This window comes from Pteropus medius, unplaced genomic scaffold (genome assembly GCF_902729225.1).
Source record: "Pteropus medius unplaced genomic scaffold, Ma_sr-lr_union100, whole genome shotgun sequence".
NCBI lineage: Eukaryota > Metazoa > Chordata > Mammalia > Chiroptera > Pteropodidae > Pteropus > Pteropus medius.
Window position 1 is genome coordinate 8,243,692 of NW_024344437.1, and position 24,616 is coordinate 8,268,307.

General features: G+C 38.8%; 1 protein-coding gene across 5 annotated transcripts in view; it reads right to left on the reverse strand.

Annotated features, from left to right (window-relative positions):
• The window catches only part of BRCA2 (BRCA2 DNA repair associated), a 52,382-nt gene extending 27,897 nt beyond the window's left edge, over positions 1-24,485 (reverse strand). The window contains exons 1-13 of one of the 5 annotated variants that reach the window (XM_039873075.1): positions 24,349-24,484; positions 23,710-23,815; positions 21,397-21,642; positions 17,538-17,703; positions 16,884-16,933; positions 16,754-16,794; positions 16,386-16,497; positions 15,954-16,003; positions 15,587-15,698; positions 13,747-14,841; positions 7,006-11,937; positions 4,646-4,741; positions 660-729 (exon numbers count right to left, since the gene is read on the reverse strand). In XM_039873075.1, coding sequence (XP_039729009.1) covers positions 660-729; positions 4,646-4,741; positions 7,006-11,937; positions 13,747-14,841; positions 15,587-15,698; positions 15,954-16,003; positions 16,386-16,497; positions 16,754-16,794; positions 16,884-16,933; positions 17,538-17,703; positions 21,397-21,642; positions 23,710-23,776 — 7,037 coding nt within the window. In that variant the 5' untranslated portion in view covers positions 23,777-23,815; positions 24,349-24,484. The other 4 variants (XM_039873077.1, XM_039873078.1, XM_039873076.1 and 1 more) reach the window with 4 other exon arrangements.
• Positions 24,486-24,616: the final 131 nt, after the last annotated feature.

The following is a 24,616-nucleotide window of genomic DNA, read 5'->3' on the forward strand; positions in this document are numbered from 1 at the left end:
GAATAAGCTTCTGTAAGAGAGAACTGTCAGTCTGCAGTGGGGGAGGGGATATGGATGTTTCTTAAACAGATTTCAGCTAATCTTCCTGTTTTCTACCCTGAGGCCAGAAGCACTTGCTGCCAGCGTGCCTCTCTCAGGCTCTCCAGCAGAAGCAGAGCAGTGTCTCTGCTCTCATGTCAGGTCTTGGCTTTTTATGTCTTTCACACTTTTGGCTTCCAAAGTTTTGTTGTTTCTTCTGACCTTTGTCCTTGTGGATTTATACATTAAAAAATTCTCTTAGTAATTTTAGTAGAGCTTTGAGAGGGAGGAGAGATAAAACCATCTTTTCCATATATGCCATCTTTTTCTTAATTGTTTCTGAGTAATTTCTTAATGCCCCTCAACCTCAGTACCTCATCCAAAAACTGGAATAAAATCTTGTTGTCCACTTTACAGAGTTGTTAGTTATGACTCTAAAAAGTGAGATAATAATATCAACAGCACAATGAAGTACTACCAAAGTATAGAATTATTTAATCTTGACACAGGCTTTCAAAAAAGGGATGTGTTAACCCCTTATTGCATATTAATGCCATTATTTTTAGAAATATTTATTTAAAAAAACCCATACTTGTCCTACACTATATTAGTAGAATTTAAAAAATTTAAACATGTCTTACCAAAAGGGTGCACAGGTAATTGGCTCTAAAGAAACGTGATGCATAAACAATCTTCTATCATTTATTGTGCCTAGAAAAATATTTTACATTATGTATTAATGAAAGTCTAATGGGAGATTTTATTTCTTATGTCTGCTTATCATACATTATTGTAAAAATTTACACAAAAAATTAAGACGGTTATAGACCTTAAAATTTTCAATGCATGCAATGAATGCTCAGTAGGTAACTATCAGAAGAAATATTTAATTCATAATTTGATAGACTATATACCACATAACTCACAAGGCAAACATAAATCAGTATAAATTTAGTCAGCCGATGTTAATAACTCCAAAGTGTTAGCTCACTGCCAACGCAAATATCAAATTTAAGACTTAGTCTTATAAAGGTTTATGAGCTAAATTTTTGATATTATTTGTTCTCAGTATGTAACTTATACCTTCAACTAGTCTGTTAATAGGGGATTGGTTGAAAAAAACAGAATGCAGTGATAGAGCCACATGATCGAGTCTTATGCAACCATAAAAAGAATGAGGACAATCTTTGCATGCTCAGTAGGATGTCTGGATACATTTTAAAACAACGAAGGTACAATATGGTTCTGTACTGACACCGTTTGAGTAAGAAAGGGTAGTGAGAACATACAGCGTAAATTTGAATCTATTATGTATATACTGTAAGACAGTAATTCTCAAAGGGAGATCCATGAAACTCTGAGGGCAGAGTACCCATGACCTACTAGGATCCAAGCCGTCAAAACTAATCTGTTATGTATGTCTTTTTCACTGTGTTGGGGTTTGCACTGCTGGTGTATCCTGCTGCCCAGTTCAGTGTGATGACTCTAAGAAATGTGACGCATAAACGATCTGAAAGCATCTTGGGAGAAATGGTGATTCCGGGAATGGGGCAAGAATTACAGGGACAGCCGGGAAATCTTTGCATGACAATAAAGAGCATGAAATTGCTCAAAGGCATGCTAAAAAACAAAAGCAAACAAACCCCTGGAAAAGACTTTAAAGAGGTTTCCACTTTCAAACTTGGGAAAATTTAAAATAAAAAAAAAAAGTTTTCTTTTTGTAAAAATATACATATTTATAATGTATTTTACTTTTAAACTTTATAGATTCATTATAAATAAAAATCTAAGAAATCAATTTTACTCAAGAGAAAAAAATTCATTTGCTACCAATAGCAGTAATTATTACAACACCTACTCCTTACTCTGAAAAACTGGTAATTAAACAAAAAAAATTAAGCCTTTTTAGGAAGAACTATATAGCTCATTCCCATCATTAAGGGTGAACTCTTCCTTGCTTAGGGATCCCAGCTAATAAATGTATAAGAACTAACAGAATTTGAACATCACTATTTTTCCATCTCTAATTAAATAACTGATTCAGGTAATATCATCCATCATTGGATACTGAGGTTGTGATTGAAAGGTTGTCTCATAAACTGGACCTCCCCGCGGTACCAAAAGATCATCCCGTAAGGTATGTGCTAATTGCAAAAGGGAAAATAAGCCTTCCCGAAGAGGTGACTGAAGTGTCTGACGTAATGAGACCCCGAAATGAAGGAACACAGTGCTTCTGTGAGGTGTTCTTGCCGAAACGCATAACTGATCCTAATTAGGTTTTTAATCTAAATAGCAAATAGAACTAAAAGTTAAATGACACCATAAGGAAACAAACAAATCCAGGATAGTCTCCAAACCAAATGGCTTGGTCATTTTAAAGTGCTAATGCCATTAAAAAGCAAAATAAAAGGAAGAGCGTTTCATAAACTATAAATGTCTACCCAATGTACTGTATACTTGAAACTAATAATAAAACGCAGAAAAAATAAAGATAAGAAGACTACTGTAGATTAGATTGTATAAGTTATTAGAAAATTTTCTTTGGTAATAATGGCTCTGTGGTTACACCACTACGACCTGTCACTATGTCTAAAACTAACACTCAAATGTTTTAGCAGAAAAATAGATGTACACACATAGATACACCACCATATATACCCACATATTATATGCAATTAAGTAAAACAGATACAGCAAAATAGTAATACTGTTGATTCTAGGTGGTTGCATATGAGTATTCATTATGTTATTCTCTCAACTCTTGTGTGTAAAAATGTTAATAAAAATTAGAAGGAAAAAAGGATCATTCACTGGAAAATGGTGGGCGGTGATCATGCTGAAAAAATCATTTAAAAAATAAAAAGTAAGACAGGATGATAAAATGAATACTGAGTATCTACTGGCCCAAGATAATTCCAGAAAGAGTCCCAGCACTCTGTGCAATGGCAGCGCTGTCAGAATGACGTACATGTTCCTCCGTGTCCCTGAGGCATGACACCGGAGCTGGCGCTTCAGGACCGGATGGCCTGCATGCGGACACCTGACCCCGTTCTTCCTGCACCTTTAACGCGCAGGCTCTGGAATCGGCTCAAGCCTTTGGCCCTCATCGTTCCACCAGGCTTTTAAGATGAGAGCGGTCACATCCTACACAGCTCGAAAGACAGTTTATCAAGTAATAACTCTGTATGATAAAACTGTCCTAGAGATTATTTATGCTTTTCATAAAGAATAGCTATCATGGATATGGTTTTCAACTCTGCTCAGAATTCTCTGCATACTAAAGTTTGAGGACCATTAAGTCAGGAGAGAGAAAAGAACAGAAATAATGCAGCTATCTGGGCATTCAAAACAGTCTGCTTTTAAGATAACTTTTAAGTCCCTATCACTAGATGAGACACGAGGTAGAAAACTCCACAGTGCTCCTGCCTCGTGGGATTCAGCCCACGCTTCCCAGGACTCAGTCTCTAGCGTTTAATACTTAGATTTAATTTGTCCCTCACTAGCCAAATTCCTTTCCAAACCCAAGAACCAAGTATATAGTGAACAACGGTTACGTAGGTTTTGTTTGTTTTCAAGTACTTCATGGTAAGAACTCTGGATTTCAGTCTAAGTGCTATAGGAAGCCACAGTGAAGTGACATGACCTGACTGCTGAAGAATGACCTGGCTGCTGTTTGGAGAATAGCCTGGAGGATGGGAAAAGGCGAAAACAGGGCGATCAGTTAGAAGCTATGCCAGTGGTTTGCATGACAGTGGTAGGGGCAGAGGGGAGAAGAAATGACCACATTCTTGTTATATTTTGAAGGGACAACCTACAGGACTTGTTGACAGGTTGGGTGTCAAGTAAGAGGAGACAGGTAAAAGATGACATTAAGGTTTTGATGTGATCAGCTGGCAAAACGGCAGTGAGAAAGGCAGGACAGCAGACAGAGCAGGTGGCAGGGGCGGAATTGGGAGTTCAACCCCAGCCATGTCAGCTGGGGATGCACAGTAGCAAGGCCCGCGAGGCATCAGATCGGCAAAGGGACGCGTCAGTCGGAGTTCCCAGGCTGGCTGGTGGCAGCAGATAACTTGGCAGTTACCGAAGTCTAGGTGGAGACAAGATCGAAGGACGGGGTTCTGGGTGCGCCTACGTTTAGAGTGAGGAAAGGCTAAGAGGACAAATGGGAAGGAGTAGCCGTGCGAGCGAGGACCGAGTGTGGTGGTCTCAGAAGAGGGATCGGCTACGTCAGCTATGGCAGAAGGACGGGGCCACGAGTGAGGACAACGGATGCTGTGGGACTGCCCGCGCAGAGACCGCGTGTGACTCGGCAAAGCATGACGTAGTGACCGGTGAGGGCCAAAGGCTTGACTCGATTATTATACTATGTTCTTACTAAATTCTTAGAAATTTTTAGTGTAAAAAGGCATTATTTTATAAGCATTTCATGTGTCCTCTGCATGATACTAGGTGTTATTAAGGAAAAGCTCACATAACAAACAAGGCAAGATGTAATAAGTTTAACAAACCACACGATAAAGTCTTGTCCAATTATCTACATACCCAAAAGAGCTGAGAAAAATAACTGTAAGAATGTTATGGAAAGTACTGATAGAGGAGGAAAATATGAATAAAAAGCAAATTTTACCATCAGGAGTGCTTTTTGAAGACTTTAAGGATTTTTCTTGATTTTCTATTGTCCTGTCAAATTCATGTAACAAGTTTCTTTTGATTGGGGGTTCTCCTAAAAAAGAATTTTCCATATTTTTTAAAGCAAATAATATTAATTTTATTTTCCAAAAGCCTACAGTACATTTTTGAAAACTAAAGTACTGACTTGTAATATGTGAAGCAAAAAACACATTATTATAATAATTATAATTTTAATAGCGACCATTCTATTTGGGAGAAATTCATTTTTCAATATGAATTTAACTTCTATTACTTTTGACCATTTAAAATACCACTATTCAATTGGATCTAGGGATAAACATATGTCACCAGATACCAAAGATAAGCCAGCTCTGACTATAACTCTAGATTTACTGGCAATAAGGACAAATGAAATTTCTTCAAATAAACTTTTTCTTTTTGTATTAAACTCAAAAAAGAATTTATTATATAGAGACTTGAATTAGAGTGAGATTTTTTAAATTACCCAAATTATGTTAACATATTAGTAAAACTTTTTATTTAAAAATTCTACAAAGACTGAGAGTAAAATTAAACCATAATTCTAGTTATCCATTTCTATGTTATACTGATAATATGTAACAACAGGCACTTTGCTTTTTGATGCTCTATTAAAGGGAATGAATTTGCAGGATTTAATAAGTAAAAATGTCCATGCAAGGCTTATATCAACTGTTAGATTACAATGTGATCTAATTGTTTAACAAGGACCTGTACTAGCCATGCAACTGGAAACTGATGAAGCTATTACATGTATATTCTGTATTATATATAACGGAAGTAAGGGAAATATAACAGTGACGCTGTTGAAAACACTGATTAAAAGTTGTTTTTTTTCCTAAACAGGCCAACCTGCTTTAGTGTATGCATGAACAGAATGGATTCCTACAAAGAAAGCCATTATTTTCCATAAAGAGAATATGAGTTCCTTTAAGCATTTGCCTTCAGAGTCCTGCACTAGAGGCCATAGTTTGAGATGAGTACTATGAACTTACCACTTTGCCCGTAACGTAAACTTGGTACAGAGTATGACCTGGATAACACTCGACTATGCAAATCTATATCCACCAGCATAATTCAGGGGCAAAAGGCCCCAGGTGGAAGAATGCCCTGACTGGCCTCAGTGTCTTTCTCTGTGTTATGAAGGGACTGGACAACACTTCTGATAACTCAATTATTTCATGAGTCTATAGTTTTTAAAAGGAGCTAGTTATTTAAGACCATCCACTTAAAAGCTGGAGTGTTAGTTCTGACATTCATGTTTTAAAAGATTTTATACTATTTTCAGGTGGACAGCACAATTGTTAGACATTTTTATAATTTACAAAGTGATGCCCCCATTAGTCTAGTACCTACCTGGCACTGTACGGGGTTATTACAATAATACTGACCCTATCCCTTCTGCTGTACTTCACATCCCTGGGCCTATTTTCTAACTACCAAGTTGTGCTTCTTAATACCTTCAATTTTTCAGCCAGCCTCCCGACCCCCATCCCATCTGGTACCCATCAGTTTGTTCTCTGTTATCTATGAGTATGTTTTTGTTTTGTTTGTTCGCTTACTTTGTTCCTTAGCTTCCATATTTTGGCATTTTCTTTGTTACTGATCAACAGATTCAATTATTTAATATTATTCCTACTCAGAGGTACTAACTGAAAGAAATCACATATCCAGCTAACCTAGTAATTGAACTGAGTTGTTAGATTTACATTTAAAAGAGAAGTCAGACTAGAGTCCAAAAGACATTGAGGCAATAGTACTGTTTGCTGAGGAGAGCTGATTTAGAACACTTCCTAGTGAAAAAGAGGAAGCGAGCAGAAACCAATAACCAGAAACCAACTTTTTAAGTTAATAAGAGCCATAGTCTGAACCTCTATCATCCATCCATCCACTCACCCACCTATCATCTATCTATATCTATTTATCTATCTATTGTCTATCTATACTTTATCATCTATTTTATCTATCATCTGTCACTTCTATCTATATGAAAGGTTAGTAAATTGTATTAAGCAGGCTGTTATATGAAGAGTTTCTACTTTTCTAGAGAAATTCAAACTTTTAACAGTAATTTCTCAATTATAACTACATTAATCATCTCTAAAACTACACAGAGAACCTCAAAATATGACTTCTTGGTACACTGACTCAGATATCTCAAGAGTGAAGCCACAATCCCCCAAACTACACATAAAAGTCTGGAAAAACATACGTAGTTTGTAATACCCTAACTGCTATAACCTAGCATGCCCGGATTATTGAGGACTTCCCTTTAAAAAGTGGCTGGCAAACCGAAAGGAAAAAGTAGACACTTACCGACCGAGAAAAGTGCCTCTCCTCTTCTTTTTCCCGTTCTTGAATTTAATGAACTGGTTTCCCCGCTGTTTTGGCACGCAAGAGCGCGTGCGGGACGACTCCGCAGTTCAGAATCAGTCAGCTCACCGTCCTCCATAAAAGCTCTGGCGATCTCTACTGCTTCTGTTTCAAAATAGTTTTCTGGGTCTTTGGAGTAAGAAGAAATTTCTATATTTTTCATGGGGAGAATAGGACAAGTTTCAGTTTTCCCAATTTCCACTTTCATATTTTTGGGTAAAACTTGTTCTTTTCCCAAAAGATGACCAACCTCAACCAGCGATGCTTTGCCTCTTAGTATCAACCGCTGCTCGTCTTCCTGAAGCTGAGAGGGGTTTGTCGAGACGCCGGTAGAGTGTGTGCGTTCCGAGGGTCTGGTTTCAGTGGGGCTGTTATTTGGTAATTTAAATTCTTCACTGTAGGCCTTTTCCATTTCAGAGTCTGTGGAATGTTCTCGGGCTCCTTTATCAATCCAGGAGCGTGGAGGCATTTGTGACCCATCTTGTCGGGGCGAGGGTGGACGCTGCAGAGCACATTCAGCTCTGTTGAAATCAAAGTCCGCTAACATCCCCTTAACCTTGATGAAGGCACTTTCAGAAATGGACACCTGTTTTCCACTTGCTGTGCTAAAGCCAGAGAAAGTGAGTGACGGGACATTCTGGGGGGTGCGTATCACGGTATCGTCTTTTCTTGTGGCATTCTCTGAATGATCTTCATCATGTTCAAAGGCTATTCTGGCCCCGAGCTGCTCGGCACTCTCTTCTAGCCTAGAAAATATCTGCCTGGCCTTTTGCAGTGCAGCGCCCGACACCTGTACCGACTTCCCACCCGCCGTGCTAAAAACCCCACAGGCCTGCATAGAAGAGACCGACTTGGCAGGTGGCCCTGTGTTCAATTTACAGACACCAGAAGTTTTCGAATCCAGCCAAGGAGGTGACATTTCGGGAACTTCCCCCGATCCCAACATCCTTTGGCTGTGCTGTAGGCTCCGTTTGCTTTGAATGTCAGCAAAAACCTTATATGAAGGTACAGTGTCCGGAGAGTTAGGAAAAATAATGTCCTCCAAGTCATCCCCTGCCTCTGTTTGTGTTTGGCCGGGGCCCGATTCACACTCAGAGTCTTGTTTAATGACCTTTGTGCAAGCGTCTGTAAATCGCTCTCTCGCTTTCATCCCACGTGAAGCGAGGACCACCTGACCACCTGCTGTACTGAATGCGGGGGATCCTATCTGAAAATCATTTGAATTGGACCCTGCCTCTCCTGTGGCTGCATCTTTATTTTTGCAGGGAGAAGAGTTGATCACGAATTTCTGAACACATATATCTTCATTTACCGTTTGTGGGTATGTGTGTGCTTCTATCACAGTGGATTTCACTTCTGAGAAACCAGTGGTTTTTCCGTCTGTGACATTGGTCACCACTGGCTCAATACCAGAATTACCCATTTTATGTTTTGAGAGAGATTCTGATTTATTATATATCTCATCGGAATGGCAAAAGTCAGAATGGTAGGAAGAGCTGTTAGACATGCTACTGTTACTTAAATAAGCTGAATCTTGTTTATCAGAGGCATTTTTGTCATTTTTAGTTATAAGACTGTTTGAGTGATTTCCACATGAAGGATTTTCTACACAATACTCAGGATATTCTTTTAAACATGTAACCTTGGCAGCATTTGTTTTTTCTGGATGATCATCCAATTCTCCTTCTCTAAGCCATTTTCTTGCTTCAAGCAGTGAAGTCTGCCTCACAGAAATTTTTCTACCATGTCCTGTGTAAAATGCTAACACGGAATTTTCTGTGGCTGAACAAACGGACGGATTTACGTAATGAGTTGTGGAACTTTTTGCTGTTTCTTTTTCTATGGTTTCATGTACTTTAATTTTCAGAGAGGTACTAGTTGACGTTTTAAGATTCTCATTTTGTCTGTATAAATTATCACTTAAGAGCCCGGGCAGCATGGTAGTCTTGTTAGAAACAAATTTTTTCTCCTCTAGAGAATTCTGCATTTCTTTACACTTTGGGGCAGCTGTTATTTCAACCGTCTCATGTGCTACTTCAAGCCCTTCTTTACATTCCTCTATGTCCTTTAGCATCTTTGTACCTTGATGGCTAAAATGAGTGGCTTCACTATTATATCGTTTTTCATCAAAAAGATTTTCCACTTTGTCCAAAGATTCCTTAGCAATTTTTACCCTTTTCCCACTAGCTGTATGAAAATCCAACATGGTAGGTTCTTTGATCTTTTCGATTTCACATTTTGGTCCTGGTAGGAGAGCTGGTAATTCATTATTAACACAAACGGGGTCACTTTCTTTCAATGTTTTCTCTTTAACCATATCTGTTTCCTCATGACTTGAAATGTCCATATTGTTAACATTTATTCCAGAAAGTAATTCAGAATTCAAGGCATCTGAAAAGTTATTCAATTCTTCTGCACATTTTTGATCAAAGAAATTTACAACTTTATTTAATGAATCTTTGGAGACGCTGATCTTTTTCCCACTTGCAGTCTGAAAGGATATATCCAAAACATCCAAATATTTGATGTTTTGCCCCGTTGTATTAGCAGTTAACTGTTCTTTAGCTGACATATTAACATGACGTGTTTCTTCAGCTTTCACAGCCTCCAGACACGTCAAATCTGACACGCTGTCTTTGACTTGAGTGTTCCCCTCCCTTGTATACTGGCTAGGTGGTTTTACGTGTACCTTGTGCTGATCGACACGTGGCCAGCCGTTTTCATCTTCATGAACATAAACTGTACCATCTTTACTTGAATCACTGCTATCAGATTCTCCTAAGTTACAAATATTTCTACTGGCATCAGCACATCTGTTATCTTCATTTTCTGTGTTTTTCTTGTGACCTACAGTATTTTCTTCAACAAAAACACCAGTAGTTGTTTCAGTGTTATTTTGTTGTATTAGTTGGCATTTATTATTTTTTTCATTAGGACTTTTATCATTGTAATTTTCTAAGTCAAACATCCAAACAACGGAATGGTCACATTTATTTGGAAATAAATTCCTTGGATCTACTTCTGCGTCAGTTTCTCTACTAATGTTCTCAATGTCACTGAACAGTTTCTTAGCTTTCTGCAGTGCTTCACTAGAAACATTCAGTTTTGTGCCACGAGCAGAATAAAAGCCTCTGAACATTGCTTCATTTTTATCTGTTAAATACCTGGAAGTACTTTTGTTACAGTTGGTTTTCAACGAGCAAGCAAACTTTTGCTTACTTTCAAATTCCCTGCTGCTCTCTGCCTGACCGATGGATAGGGCATTGATTGTGAGATGAAGGTCAACGTCTTTCCATTCCTCACAAGCGGCATTCAAGACAGGCATCTGGCTTTCAGGCATTTCAAATGGACTATTCTGTATCATGTGGCTTGATTTTCTGAATTGTGTAAATTCAAACTGACTTCCTGATTCTTCCAATATAGCAGAAAGCTCTGTAATCTCTGCCTTTTGGCTAGGTGTTAAATTATGGTCTGAAGTAAAATCTCGCTTTAAAGATAAAGTTGGAGGAGTTGTGTGACTGTATTCACTATTAGAAACAAACGCTCTACTCTGCACACACCCAGGTCCAATGTCAGTTGACTGTGAATTAAGTGCATGAGGTTTGCTTAGTTTCTTTTGATTTTCTAACGATGAGATATTTACAACTTCAACATAAGCTAAGTCAGTACAAAAATTTTCTTCAATATCTTTGAAGAGTACTTTACTTTTCTTAATGTTGTGCTCAGAGAGTCTTATTTCTTTATTAGAAGCTGTTCTGAAGCCATTTCCAAAACTGTGATTTGAAATGGGATCTGAGAGTCTTGCCCATTTGTCCATGCAATCATCATTTCTGCTTGATTTCTCATCTATGTCCAAGGAGATGTCCGATTTTGAATCTTCACTGAGAGTCATTTTTAGTTGCTGTGTTACGTTATTTCTATCCTTCTCTGTAAGATCATGGATTTTATTTGATGAATCAAAACCTTTAATAACAGACCCTTTGGATGCCTGTTTGTGATCTACCACCAGGGCAGACTTGAGAACAGGTCCTCTTACACAACCGAGGTCGGCCTCGTTAAGTTCCTTAAAATTTTCTAAAACGGGCATATTCTTTTCAGTAGTTATTTCAAAGACAAAATCATTCTCACTGTCTTGAAAAAGTTTTTTAGAGTTTGAATTGGCAGTTATTTTTGAAACTGAAGTAGTCTCTTCTTGTTCTTTTTGAATTAATGTGAGATTTGTGTTTTGGTTGAACTGTACCGTCACAGAAGGTGATGCTATTGTTGTGGTTTTTTCAGGTGACAACAGCTCAGCTTTTTTAGAATTTTCGTTTAAAACACATATTTCTTGATTCTTTTCCACGAGAATATTTTTGGTTAAATCAAAACCAGCTTCACAATTCTTATATTGTAGTTTCTCTGACATTTCATATGATTCTTTTTCTTTAGAAATCACAGCTGGGTTTGATGGAGGATCCCTGGAGCTAGGAGTTAAAATGCTGGTATCATCATGGTCACGTAAAAAGCTTTCCTGGGACTGAAAGTGAATACCACTGCACTGCACTTCTGACTGTGGCACTGCAGGGTGACACACTGTAGGTAAGAAGGTTTCTTTTATGTCTGAAACTTTTAGGCTTTTGGGGCCATCTTCACAATGCTTTTCCTGTACGCGTGACAGACAGTCAGTACCTGTGGTTATAAATGACTGCAGTTTTTCTTTATAAATTTTTGCTTCTTTGTACTCAAGGTCCTGAGATATTATTTTATTATTGCAAGAATTGCTTTCACTATTGGAACATTTTCTCGGAATTGTCCCCAAAGAGCTGGTGGAAGACAAAGTTGGTTCTTCAGAATCATTCTGTAAACAGTTTTTTTTGACAGAAGAGTGCAATAAACCTAAGCAGAAAGACACAAAGTGACAAAATAAGTACCATCAATAACATTCAGCAAATATTTTCTACAAAGTTAAAAAGGTAGCATCTAAAACAAGAATTACATGAAAGCGAGATGTGATGTTAGGTTTAAAACAAAAAGAATTCTAAATATTGTCTATTTTTAAGTTATTACATTTTCCAACTAAAAATAACTAGGACCTAGTATTTTTTTTGTAATATGTATCAACTCAACTAAAATTAGTATGCAGCTCCAGAAAGCAGCTAGCAACTGAGAGTAAAATTCAAAGTATTTTCATTGGAAAATCAAATTGGAAAATTCATTGCTAATATTGGTATAACAGAAGATAAATAGCAAGGCAAGGAAAATAATTTCCTTTAGTTAATTCGGTCTTTCATATTGAAAAAAAAAAATCAACTTTTAAAACCAGGTTCTACATATGAAAGGCCTGAAGATGACATCATCTCAATTATAAAGGCAAATTAAACTGCTCTGTTGAGTTCATTTTAAAGGCCCTCTGAACTTCCTATCAACAAGTCAAAATTTCCAATCTCATTTTCTTTAATCAGTGACCGCTACTACATATTAGTTGTTTTACTGGTTTTAACTCTGATATATATGGCATTAGACATTTTTCTCTGGAAATTAAACCAAATCTCAAACAGTTCCACCAAAACTTTCAGTCACTGAGATATTACAACCCACTACAATCTTCCCACAGGGACCTAAAATCACCTTTTTTAATTAACACAATGTAGCTACTAATTAAAAGAACTGTTGCTCAAATAAAAAATAAGTTTCGCTGGGCACATTCTGGACACATAGAGATACAGTAATAATGCTGAGCAATCTCTAAAAATTTAAGAAAATTATGTAACAACAAAAATCACCACTTTATTTTAGGTCTGGCTTAAACTTAGCTAGCAATTAGCTTCTCCCCCCTATTTTTTTTGCTTGCTTTAGAGAAAATATAGTCAATAGCATAATACATTTATAGAATTGTCCAATCTGCACATAATAAACACAGGAAATTAAAAAAGGATGTAGCCAAGCTTTTGATGCTTATAAATCACAGGCTCTGTCTCAAGAGTGATGATCACACATATACCATGCAAACTGATCCAACAAGTCTGATGAAATGAATTTGAAGACTGTTAATCAAAGGCCTAACTAACCAATAACGTATGCTGACACTGCTTGATACTGACTACAGGTGACCTTCAAACGACATGGGCTTGAGCTGAGCAGATCCACTTAAACTTGGATTTTTTTTTCAGTAAACATACAGTCGACTCTCCACATCTCTGGGTTTTGCATCCAGATTCAAGAAACCATGGACTGAAACAGTGTTTTCGCTCCATGGCTGGAGAGCTGACCGTTGGCACTGCCCTGAGCCGTTTCATACAGGGCCCTTGAGCATTGGTGTTGCATGGGTTTGTGTTCTGGAGCCAGCCCTCCATGGATACTGAGGGACAGCTAGGTTTTGAGGGGTAAAAAGTTATACTCAAATTTCTGACTGCCCAGGGATCGGTGCCCCAACCTCCGCATAGTTCAAGGGTCAACTGTACAAGATACGGAGATTTTAAAACTGCAGAAGAAAAACCAAAAACACTATAGAAGGAAAGCGGGCAGTATGCTCTTGAAAAAGATTACAGATTCACAGGGTCAAATAAGAGAACTTGTCGCCACCCATAAAACTCTCTACTCTTACACTCTCACTCTCTCTCTCTCTCTCTCTCTCTCTCTCTCTCTCTCTCTCCTCACACACACACACACACACACACACACACACACACACACACACCTGCGTACCTGAACTGGCATTTGTAACTGTGGATGGTACTTCAAAAGTGTCTGCTTCAAACTGTGCTGAATGGTTACTCAGTCCTGATTCCTGGCATTTCTGCATTTTTAGTCCTTGATGAGATGTTTCATCATTTACAGCATAAATAAACTTTCTAGTTTTCTTTCTCAAAGTGGATATCAAACCCGTATTCTTCAAAGCCACAGGAGTGTGTATGATAGTGGCTGGCCAGCTTCCATCAACATAACTTGAACATAAAGAACTATCTTTTTGTGAGCAAACAGTGTGTATTTCCGATCTACCTTCAGAGGCTTCAAGTTCTCCTCTAAAGTTGGGATCAGTCATATTATTTGAGAAAACTGTACTGGATGTCTCCTCAGGCAATTCTCTGATCCCGAGTACAGACTTTTCGACACCCCGAAGTGGAGAAGCCATCAGGGAAGTTTCAGCCTGTGCGTGCTTTACCGCACGAGTGGGAGATTCAAGGCACTGCCTGTCGGCTCTCTTATTTACCACTGTTTCCTCGCTTAGTAGCGTCTCTGTTTTTGGTACACTTGAAATACATGGCAAAGAATTTTCTAAAGTAACGAAGTTGGTACATTCTTTCCCTGTGCCTACTAGATCTTTTTCTGAATTATTTTGGTCACAAGAAGAAATATGCAGTAGGGGTGTTTTATCCATCTGGGTTCCATTTAGACCCGAGAGGGTCAGCGGTGACCATCCAGTGGCTGAAGACGGTAAAACTGCCTCGGACACTGCTTCACTTCCATTCCCAAAGGGCTTCTGATCTGTTATACTTGAATCTAATGGATCACTGTCATTTGGTCCCATTTCAGATACAAAGGAATGTTTATTTTCTTTCACTTGTTTTTTAGCTTCTTCACATTCATTGGTTTTTGTTTCACTGAAAATATTTTTCCTAGTCTTGCTTGTTTTTAGTTTTTGAACGTTTCTTGTTTTATATTTAGAAACACATAATGAAAAACTATCTTCTTCAGAAACATCTGCAACGTTTTCATGTACGTCGTCTTCAAGGACATTTGGCACTGACTTTCTAAAATGGTCTTTGCAGCTACTTACTTTATCAAATGAATTCCCCCATCCTGTTAAAATTTAAAACAGAAGCATATTAACATTTTATAATATAACCGCATAATTTATACTACACTCACGATCTTTTTCATAGAAATAATAACATTTAAAGGATTATTCTGAGTGCTCTTTTTTTGGAGGGGGGGCATGCCACCCTTCCCCTGATAAAGACTGATTCTAATGTACCCAAAGCCTTTTATTTATACTCCAATCTCCAATAACCTTTCTTTACCAGCTCTACAATTAAAACTCAACCAATCTTACTATATATACACAATTTAATATTCTAAGATTCATCAAACCAGATGATCTCAATTAATTTAGTGGCCCTACAACAACCAAGAGTAAAATCTGATTTCACACACACACACACACACCCAATCCTACATATTTATGCAGACGTACACACATAAGAAGAAATATGCAATATTCCAATGACCTGATTGGTAATTTTTGGTATGTTTCTGATATATCTGCAACCAATTTACTTTCTAATTAGAAAATAAGGCCTTCACATTTTGTTGTCTTCATCTCTAAGTTTTGAGTAGTGGGTTTTGTTTTGTTTCTGTGTCACATAAGCATCTTGAATAATCTTGTTTTAGCAAGATGTTTCGACATTTTCATCTAAATCAGGTTAGCTTCTACTTGCAATACCTTCAGTCATCAAGAAAGGAGAAGCAAGGTGTTTTCTCTCTAAGAGGAGCAATACTTCAATAATGTCAGTTAAAAACAGTAGTTCAATTAAACTGGACTTACCATGGCTTCTGGCTTCTCTTTGATTTTTGTTTTCATTATCTGGCCCAGATGGGATAAACACATCATTTTTCTTCAGACTTTCATCATGGTTAGAAAAATAGCTTTTCAAAATCTATAAAAGTTATATTTTACAATTACAGAAACTCTCAGCATGCGTAAATATTCAACTTATTCTTAAGCAGAGAGATAGCAGCGTTTCATAGGAAGTCAAAGAAAATCACATACAGGAACAGGTGTAGAGACTTTCTCAAAGGCTTAGATAAATCAGAAATTAGAGAATGAAAAAGTGCAAGATAAAAAATTTTTCAAAGCATCCTAAAATGACAGGCAACTGCAACAGCATAATCAGTCTGTCACATTTACTTACAGTAGTAGTATCATTAGGAAATACAGCTGCAGATGCTTCTTCATCTCTGACTGTAAAAGAAAAATTCAACTTACCTACACTGTATTATACAAGATACACTATAGTTAATGCAAAAATGTATGACATCAAAAGACATACACTATTGGACGAAATGACACATTTGAAACAAGTATAGTAATTTACTAGAATAAAAATAATCCTGGTTTGTGTATAAATTAAATTGACTTCTACAGAATACCACTTAATGTACTTGTGATTTATCCCAATCTACACTAAATAGAACTATTCTGAACTAACACACTTAACAAACACAGTAATACCTAGTCTAATTATGAATTATCTTTTCACATTTCCTCTTTAACAGAAGCATTAGAGATGGCACTTTATTGACATCATCTACCTTCATATGAAGTGCACATCTGATAGCATTACCTATGAGCACAGTAGCGCTGAGGGTTGGTGGTGTGGCTAAAGAGCTTGACCAAGACATATCAGGATCCACCTCGGCTCCCAGACTTTCAGAAATATGTTTTGGTGTCTGACCCTGGAAATAAAGAAAAGAATTTTTATTCTAGTAAATTACTATACTTGTTTCAAATGTGTATAAAGAAAAGAGTTTATTTCATAGAAAGACACTGATGATTAAGAATATTTTTCATTCACTTATTTTTCATTTATCATTTACTGAATGCCTATGTGGAACTGTAGGTATGGATCTGTAAACCTCAGGACAAAGGTATGGCACCATTGTCAAGTTCGCAGTTACTACAAGATAAAAATTAATGCGGCAGAATATTTACCTTCATAAGCTTTGGTGTATGAAATAAACTTCCACATACCGCTGGTGAAAACAAGAAAAAATTGCTAAGTATTATTTTTATTAAAATTTAGAATATTTAAAATATAAAAAAAGCTTGTTTTTAATCATACCTGATTTTTCCCTTTGTGGTGTCACATGTGTACATCGTGGAACACCAGGACTAAAGCAAACAAAGCAAATCCCTCAGATTATTCAAGAGATAACAGAAATGGCAAAAAAATTTACTAATTAAATAAAAAAGACTCTGTTACACCGATTATTAGAATTATACTACCCTGTAATATTTTTACATTATTTTTTAAAAGGTAAATATCTCATGAAGAATTAAGCACCAAATTATGTTTAAAATGCCCACGGAAATATATAAAGTACTTACGAATTTCACCTGCTAAGAATTGTATATTTTGAATTTAAAAATTACATAAAGTCAATCTATAAATCATATTTTCTCCAGTGATTCAAAGTACAAAAATAATTTAAATTGACATTTCAAAGGCATTGTTTTTCATCATTAACATTTTTGTTACTTAAAAATTTCATGGGATATACAGAAAAATCAGTGAATTCAATGTTATAAAAACAATGTAAATGTTTCTAATGTAAAAATCATTGTATTAAAGAACTCAACTTCAAAGATTTAAAAATAAAAGATCCTCTACCAGGCTGTCGGTCAAAATACTAGTGTAAAAATCAGATGCTTTTCTATAAATCAAGTATATGTAGGAAAATGTTTTAAGTATTTTAGTATAATAGCTTCGTCATACCTTTCACCAAGACCAGAATTTAGAGGTGGGCTGGTAATATCATTGGCTTGATCCGTTTTAGTCTTCATTGTGCAACAACTTTCATGCTTACTGTTGGTGACATCCTTCCGTGGAATGGAATAATTCAGTGAGGGGACATATGCTCTGGACTGTGAACTTTCATTCTCTGGAAGTATTTAGAAACAAGAAGTGTCATTTGTACTGGGAAAGAGAACGTATGGGAATTCAGTCTGACCTGGCTTCTCAGTTTGCTGATTCCTCCCAAAAAGGGCTGTCTGCCCCCACTCAACAGCCATATTAAGCATCTAATATGCATGACGCACTTTGGGTAATGCAATCAGGATACAGCTTTAACCTTGGGAGTTCAGAATATAGTAGGGAATTTTTTTTTTTTTTTTTTATGGTGACATTGGTTAACAAAACCCAGTAAGTTTCATACATACAATTCAACAGCAAGGCATATATATATGTATATACACACACACACACACACATACATACACACATATATATACACACACATATCACATATATAGGCATATATATACACATATATAGGCATATATGTGTGTGACCATATTACTTGTCTACTGAAAAACTTTGATTTTATTCTCATGATCCAGTTCAAACTCCATAACAAAACTCCCTAGTGGCAAGGCTGTCACGACTCGATGTGTTAACTTCTACGGTGACAATTTCCCCACTTTACTGTCAACGGTGCCCAGCCGCTTGCATACCCCGTACAAATGCTTTCGCTCTGGGCTTTGTACAAACTGTTCCTTTCTCTTTTTATTTCTCTTGACCTGGAACATTCTCCCTCAGGCTTTCGTCCTGAAACTACCTCCTCCAGAATACTTAGGTGGTCCCTAAGGTGAGAGTGACTGCCCTTCCATGTGTTCCCTGCAGTTTGTCTTACGCTAGCTGTTTTCCCTATTAGACTGTGAGTTCCCTGAGGTAGAGCTTTGTCTCACTGATCACTATATCCTAGCAACAGCAGTAACTGCCTGCTGTGTTAGAGTGACTCTATAGCATTGGCTGGCTGAGCCGGCGGTGACCAGAAAGGTGGGTTGCAGCCAGCGACATGCAGCATGTCTGCTCCCAAACTCTTCTGCTCTCCCACACAACTGGGCTCACAGGGTTTCTAAGGCCACGTGACTCTCCAAGCCCAGCGTGCAGGTTTTCCACATTCCTGCCTTCTGGGTCACAAAAGGGGCACTTGGGGCACTTATTATTACTCTTAAAAACTGCCTTTAAGAATAGTGCCTTTAAAAAGAAAGGACTGCCAAACAGCGGAAATGGCTTGTGAACTTTAGGGATAATCCTTTTCTTAAAATGATATATTAGACATCAGAACTGAACCAAACAGGCTAAAAACTACTTAAGTCTTCCACTTCAGCACAGAGTTCAAAGTAAACATAAAAGCACAAAGTCTCCAAAGAGCAGTCGACAGAACTGTCACGCTCTAGCCTCAAACTGTTAGCGCCTCTGCAGTGTCCACGTGGCCTCAAGACCTCGCCCCCTCGCTCCTCTTTCAAGGCAGCGGCTCTGGCAGGGCACAAGGAGAGAAAAGACCGGGGCTCCAAGAGTCGGGCTTGGAGACGCAGCGTCACCTGGTTACGGAGCGTTTCCTGCCGCTGGGCACCCCTCCCCACCCAACTCGCGCTGCGCTTCGTACATGCTCCTGCTGCGCTTCGCACATGCTCCTGCTGAAAAGCGTCGCACAGGTAGACTTATCTGTCTTCTTCCAAACAAGGCGAGGTGCTAGGGTTCGAGGCCATATCTAATTTATGTTGGCATCCGTAACGCCCAGCAAGCCAGGCAAGGGAGCGCGGAATAAGATGGATGATCTTATTCTGCTTCTCCTCCGCCATCTCCTCCACCTAACACTCCCTACAGCTCTCGCCAGGCCTCGCGGTAGCTGCTTTTCTCACCGTGTGATGACTGTCACTTTCTAAACAGCTGGCCCCTGCGTAGCTTTCTCTCCGCCTGCTCTCTCTTCAGCTTGTCTGGTATCCCCACAAGCCTGCAGGGCATCGCCATCTTAACGTCCCATTACCATCTCAACCTGCAGTCCAAACACGACCTGTTTTTCATCCTTTCAAACCTTTTCTTCTCCAATCTGCTTTTCCTCCAGTGCTTACAATTTCTGTGTCACCACTGTACTTCATCTTAGTCATGCTCCACACCTGTGACATAATTCTTTGGAATTCCCCACCTCTAGGTTATTGCAGGGTCCTGCGGTTTCCACCTTCCACGGGCACCATCACTACCAGCACCCTGATTCTGGCACTTGCCTCCTGTCCCCTGGGTCCCTGCATGTCTCCAGCCGACCTCCCCGCCTCCAATCTTCTCTTTCCACAAGTCACCCAGTTACTTTAAAATGTGCACTGAAGGCCTCCGTTTCCAGAGATTCTACTCAACAGATTCAGATTAGGGCCTGCAAGCTTCCTTTCCAATCAGCACCTCAGGAGCATCTGATGGTTCCCAGGCATCGCATTTTGAAAAACACATCTCCAAAGACTGCTGTCAATTATCAGGCTTTCTAAAGCAAAACTATACTCATTTATTCCACACTTACTTAGTGAATGCTCAAGGAGCATGCCTCAGGAAACCTCTTCCCACTGCCTGTCTCCCCTTCATATTCGCATTTTCTAGTACCACTGATTTCCTCTTTCACAGCATTTATTGCACTATAATTGCTTATGTAAATCTCCTTCACTAGAAGCTAAATGAAGAGCTGAAATCTAAGTCAGAAGTAAATTCTGGGAAAGGGGCTGAAGTGCAGAGAGCCACAGAGCCTTGTGATTTAAAAAAGAAATTCAGTAGGAATGGTAATTTGAGGATGGGTTAAGGCAAGGTGAGGCAAGAGTTAATGAGACCAGATTATAAAGGGCCCTGTAGGGAGTAAGGAGTCTGGATTTTATAATGAGGGCAAAGGGGCGGTAGGTAATCAAAGGTTTGAAGCAGGAAGTAGCATGATCAAATTTGCAAATAAATTCAATTTCAGCAGCCTGGCATTCAGCGCCTGTCTCTAATCTGTTCTTTTTAGTCTTAGCTTGTTTATTGGTCCCTGTCAGATTCAGCACTCTAAAGATCTGAATTACTTGCTATTCTCTTAACATATTTTTCTTCATGTTTTCCCTCTGCCTAGAACATTCTCATTCTACCCCGTTTTCAAGTTTCTGAATCTCACCTATCCTTCAAGGTCTAACTCAAATGAACTATTTCCTAACTCCCCCTATACTATTTATTTATGCTCTCTCTTCTCAACTCTCACTGTACTTTTGTACGTCTCTCGTGCCAGGTATAACATCAGCCTCAGACTAGACTTCATCTGCGCGCTGTAACCCCTCACTGGAGAACAGATCTCCAGAGAAAGGGAGACAGTGCTACTTAAGTCAAGCAGGTAATAAGTATTTCAATGACAACATATAATTTTATTACAATTGATTGGAAACACTTGACATGTATGTAGACCTGGGAAACTGCTACCAAATCAAAGGACATATACAGCAAATTGATAAAAATAATCTGTCCTCTCTGATAGCTTGCAGAAATATAGCTTAGTTTAATTAACACCAAAACAAGTCTTAGATTTTTTGGTGTAGGAAAGATATAATTTAGCAATTCTCAGTAGGCAGGAGGGAGAAAAGGAATATTTATTAAGTACTTACAATATTTTATTTAATCCGAATTTATCGGATACTATTTTCATCATCTCCATTTTTTAGGTGGGGAAAGTGAGGCCAGAGGTTGATCTGACCAACCCGACAGAGTTAATGACAGAGCTGGGATTCTTAACACGGGTTTGTCTGAATCCCTAGTTCGTATTTTTCCCTAGTCTGCATCCATGACTTACCTAGATTTAATCTGTCTTTATCTAATCCTTTTAAAGGAGACTGGTACAGTGGCAGAGTTAGATCTTGCTCTTTGAATATTACTGGAGTTGAAGCCAATTGCTGATAAGGTTTCCTCTGTGGTGTTTTAAATAGGTGTGGTTCACAACTGCTGATTTTATATTCAGGATCTTCTGCAGTTTCAGAATTATAGAGTGGCGCTTCTGAAGAAAGTTCTTCAAACCAATTAAGGCTTATTGGTCCTAAATCTATAAGAAAAATAAAAATCTTATCTTGGTTTTAATAAGAGACACAGAAAAATTTGTGAGACAGTACAGATCATAACAAAGAAAAGGATGCTTGAGACTTTGACTGTGGTGACTTTTGTTAAAGCATATTCATTAAACAGGTTCATTTGTCTGTTCTCTTGCACATCTGCATTACAGTGTAACAAGTTTACAAAAGTTACAAGGAGATAGATCTTAGCTACATTAGCTCTTCTAAAGTTTTATGTTCACCATTCAGAAACAAAAACCATAGTAAGAATGCATTCCACAGACACAATTCAAACGTTTATAAAGACTACATAGAGGACATAATAAATCTGTGGGTATAAGGAACAGGCAGACTATGACTAGAAGGGAATAAAAAGATTCTGTCAGAGAGAAATGATAAAGCTTCTAGTATGATCTACCCACCCTTAAAGCATTGGCTCTTAGACTGTGGTCTGTGGACCACTTGGGGGGAATGTCCCCAAGACCCTGCAGGAGGTCCAAAAGGTCAAAACTCTTGTCACAATAATACTAAGGCATCATATCTTTTTCACAGTGTTGACACCTTTGCATGAGTCAAGGCAGTGGCAATACACTGTGCAAGCAGTCACTGTATTCTTTATCACCTGCACTTGTAAAAAAAAAATCAAAAAACTAAAAGCCAGTTTAACTTCAAATATCCTTAAATAAGCCATACGAATTAGTTTTATTAAAGCCAATCCCTTTAGCACATGTTTTTAATATTCTGTGACAAAATGGAAAGTATGCATAAAGGATCTAAGTACAGTAATTGTCTAGAAAAGCACTCACATGATGAGCTGTGAGCTGAACTAGCATTTTTTTCATGGAAATCCATTTTTATTAGAAAGAATGACTGACAAACTAAATCATTCTGAGTTGGGTGACTGTGGAGAAGGTTTTCTGAAAATGAATGAAGTGAGCCTGTCACTGCGGGAAAAACAACAGATGGTTTGTTGCCGATGAAAAAATGCGAGCCTTCAAATGAGAATCAGAATTTTGTTAAGCTTTACCAGCCACAGTGAAGCTGACATCCCACCTATCTTAAACGACTTTTCTGATGACATCAGTGAATGTCATCTATTAGTCACAACTAACAAATGTGATCTTTTAAATACTGTTTAATGCAATGGGTCAACACAAGCAATATCTGTGTAATTCAGAACACAGACATTTTCCAAATAATCAATGCATAATGTTACAATATGGATAAAAGATTTATTCAAAGTGCAAGAAATACCTATTAATAGAACTTAATGTACCCAGAGTATGAATTGTTCATTATTTGGTTTCAGATTTCACACTGCAACTTTTAAGACTACTTGTCTTAAATTTCAGTGTAGTATCAAAGAAAAATACCCACAATTACCTGAAGACTATTTCGATACTTCCTCCTCCCCACCCCAGCTATGCTGCTGTGTGAGGCTAGATTTTCTTCAGAGACTTTTACCAAAGCAAACATATTGCAACAGATTAGATACAGCAACAGGTATGAGAATCCACTATCTTCTATTAAGCCAGATATTAAAGAGAATGGCAAACTTGTAAAACAATGCCACTTTTTTTGGAAAAGTTATTTTTCATAAAAAATAATTCATGTTAACATGCAGTGGATGTTATTTTTAAGTGAATTATTAAATATTTTTAAAAGTTCTTAGTTTTAATTTCTAAAATGGCAACCTATATAAAAGCTATTTGAGGTAAAAAAGTACTGAGACCACACCAAGTACTAAGACAACTTCTGCTTTAGAGTCACATCACCAATGATTCTGATTTGCTAGGGGTTCTGTGCTTTAAAAAACATTCTTTCTACTGTTAAGGGGCCAGTCTCCTCTTCATCCACTGGGGCTTCTATACAGTTTCTTATCATTTGGTTAACTGTAAATGATCATTTTCTTACGACTTATGACTCCATAAAGAACATTTATAGTGCAAACAAAGCAGGTGAAGTGTCGGATTCTTTCCGGCAAGCATGCATATTTACATATCTTTCTGAAAACATTTACTCAGTGTGATTGATCGGTCTATATAAAATCTCGTCAATACCTGCTTGGCTGCATCGCGTCTTAAAAATTTCAAAAAAAGTTGGCCTCTCCTTGCATCCAATAGGCATTTTTCTCTACTGTGTTACTCCAACGCTTGGGAAATCAGTCTGCAAAAAGAGAACATGAGAACACGCTTCACAGGGGTGCAGTCCTTGCCCAGTGGCCGAGGCAGAATCCGAAGAGGGCACACCTGCCTAAAGCTACACCGACAGATCCTCCATCTAGGTCCCATCTTTTGGGACAACAATCGAACTCGCGGCGACAAGGGGGGCAATTTACATATTTGTTACCCGACAGGCACTCGACATGGGGTAAGGACGACTGAAGAACAGCATTTTTGATATTTCTTGTGAATTACATTAAATGCTCAAGTGCGGCGGGAGCCCCCGCCGGAGGCAAAGCCGTTCATCACTTCCAAATAGAACGTCCCCACGCCAGAGCGACCACCCGATGTGTCCGACGCCGCAGACACCTCCCGGATACAACACTCCAGTGACTCTAGCGTGCGACCAACGAAGGGGGCTTCAGGCTGGGGCAGCTGGGACAGACGGGAGGGACCCCGAGGAGGAAGATGGAGTCCGGGGAGGAGTAGAGACTCGGGCCGGGGGGCGGGCGGAGACCCGGGGGCCGCGGCTCCCACCTGCACGTGCGGCGCCCCGCGCTCCCCCGCCAGCACTGACCGTTTCGGCAAACGCAACTCCCCGGGCCGGGCAGGCGCCGGGATGGCGAGCCACCCTCAGCCGCTGGCGCCGGCGCGCTCCGCGCGGACCTGCACCCACGGCCGGCTTTCACACGCTCGCGCCGAAGCCCGCGCTCCCTCACGTCACGCGCTGACGTCATGACGCCGCACGCAGCGCGCGCGCCGCCCGAAAGTCAGGCTGGCGGGGCCGAGGCCGCGGCCGCGGCCG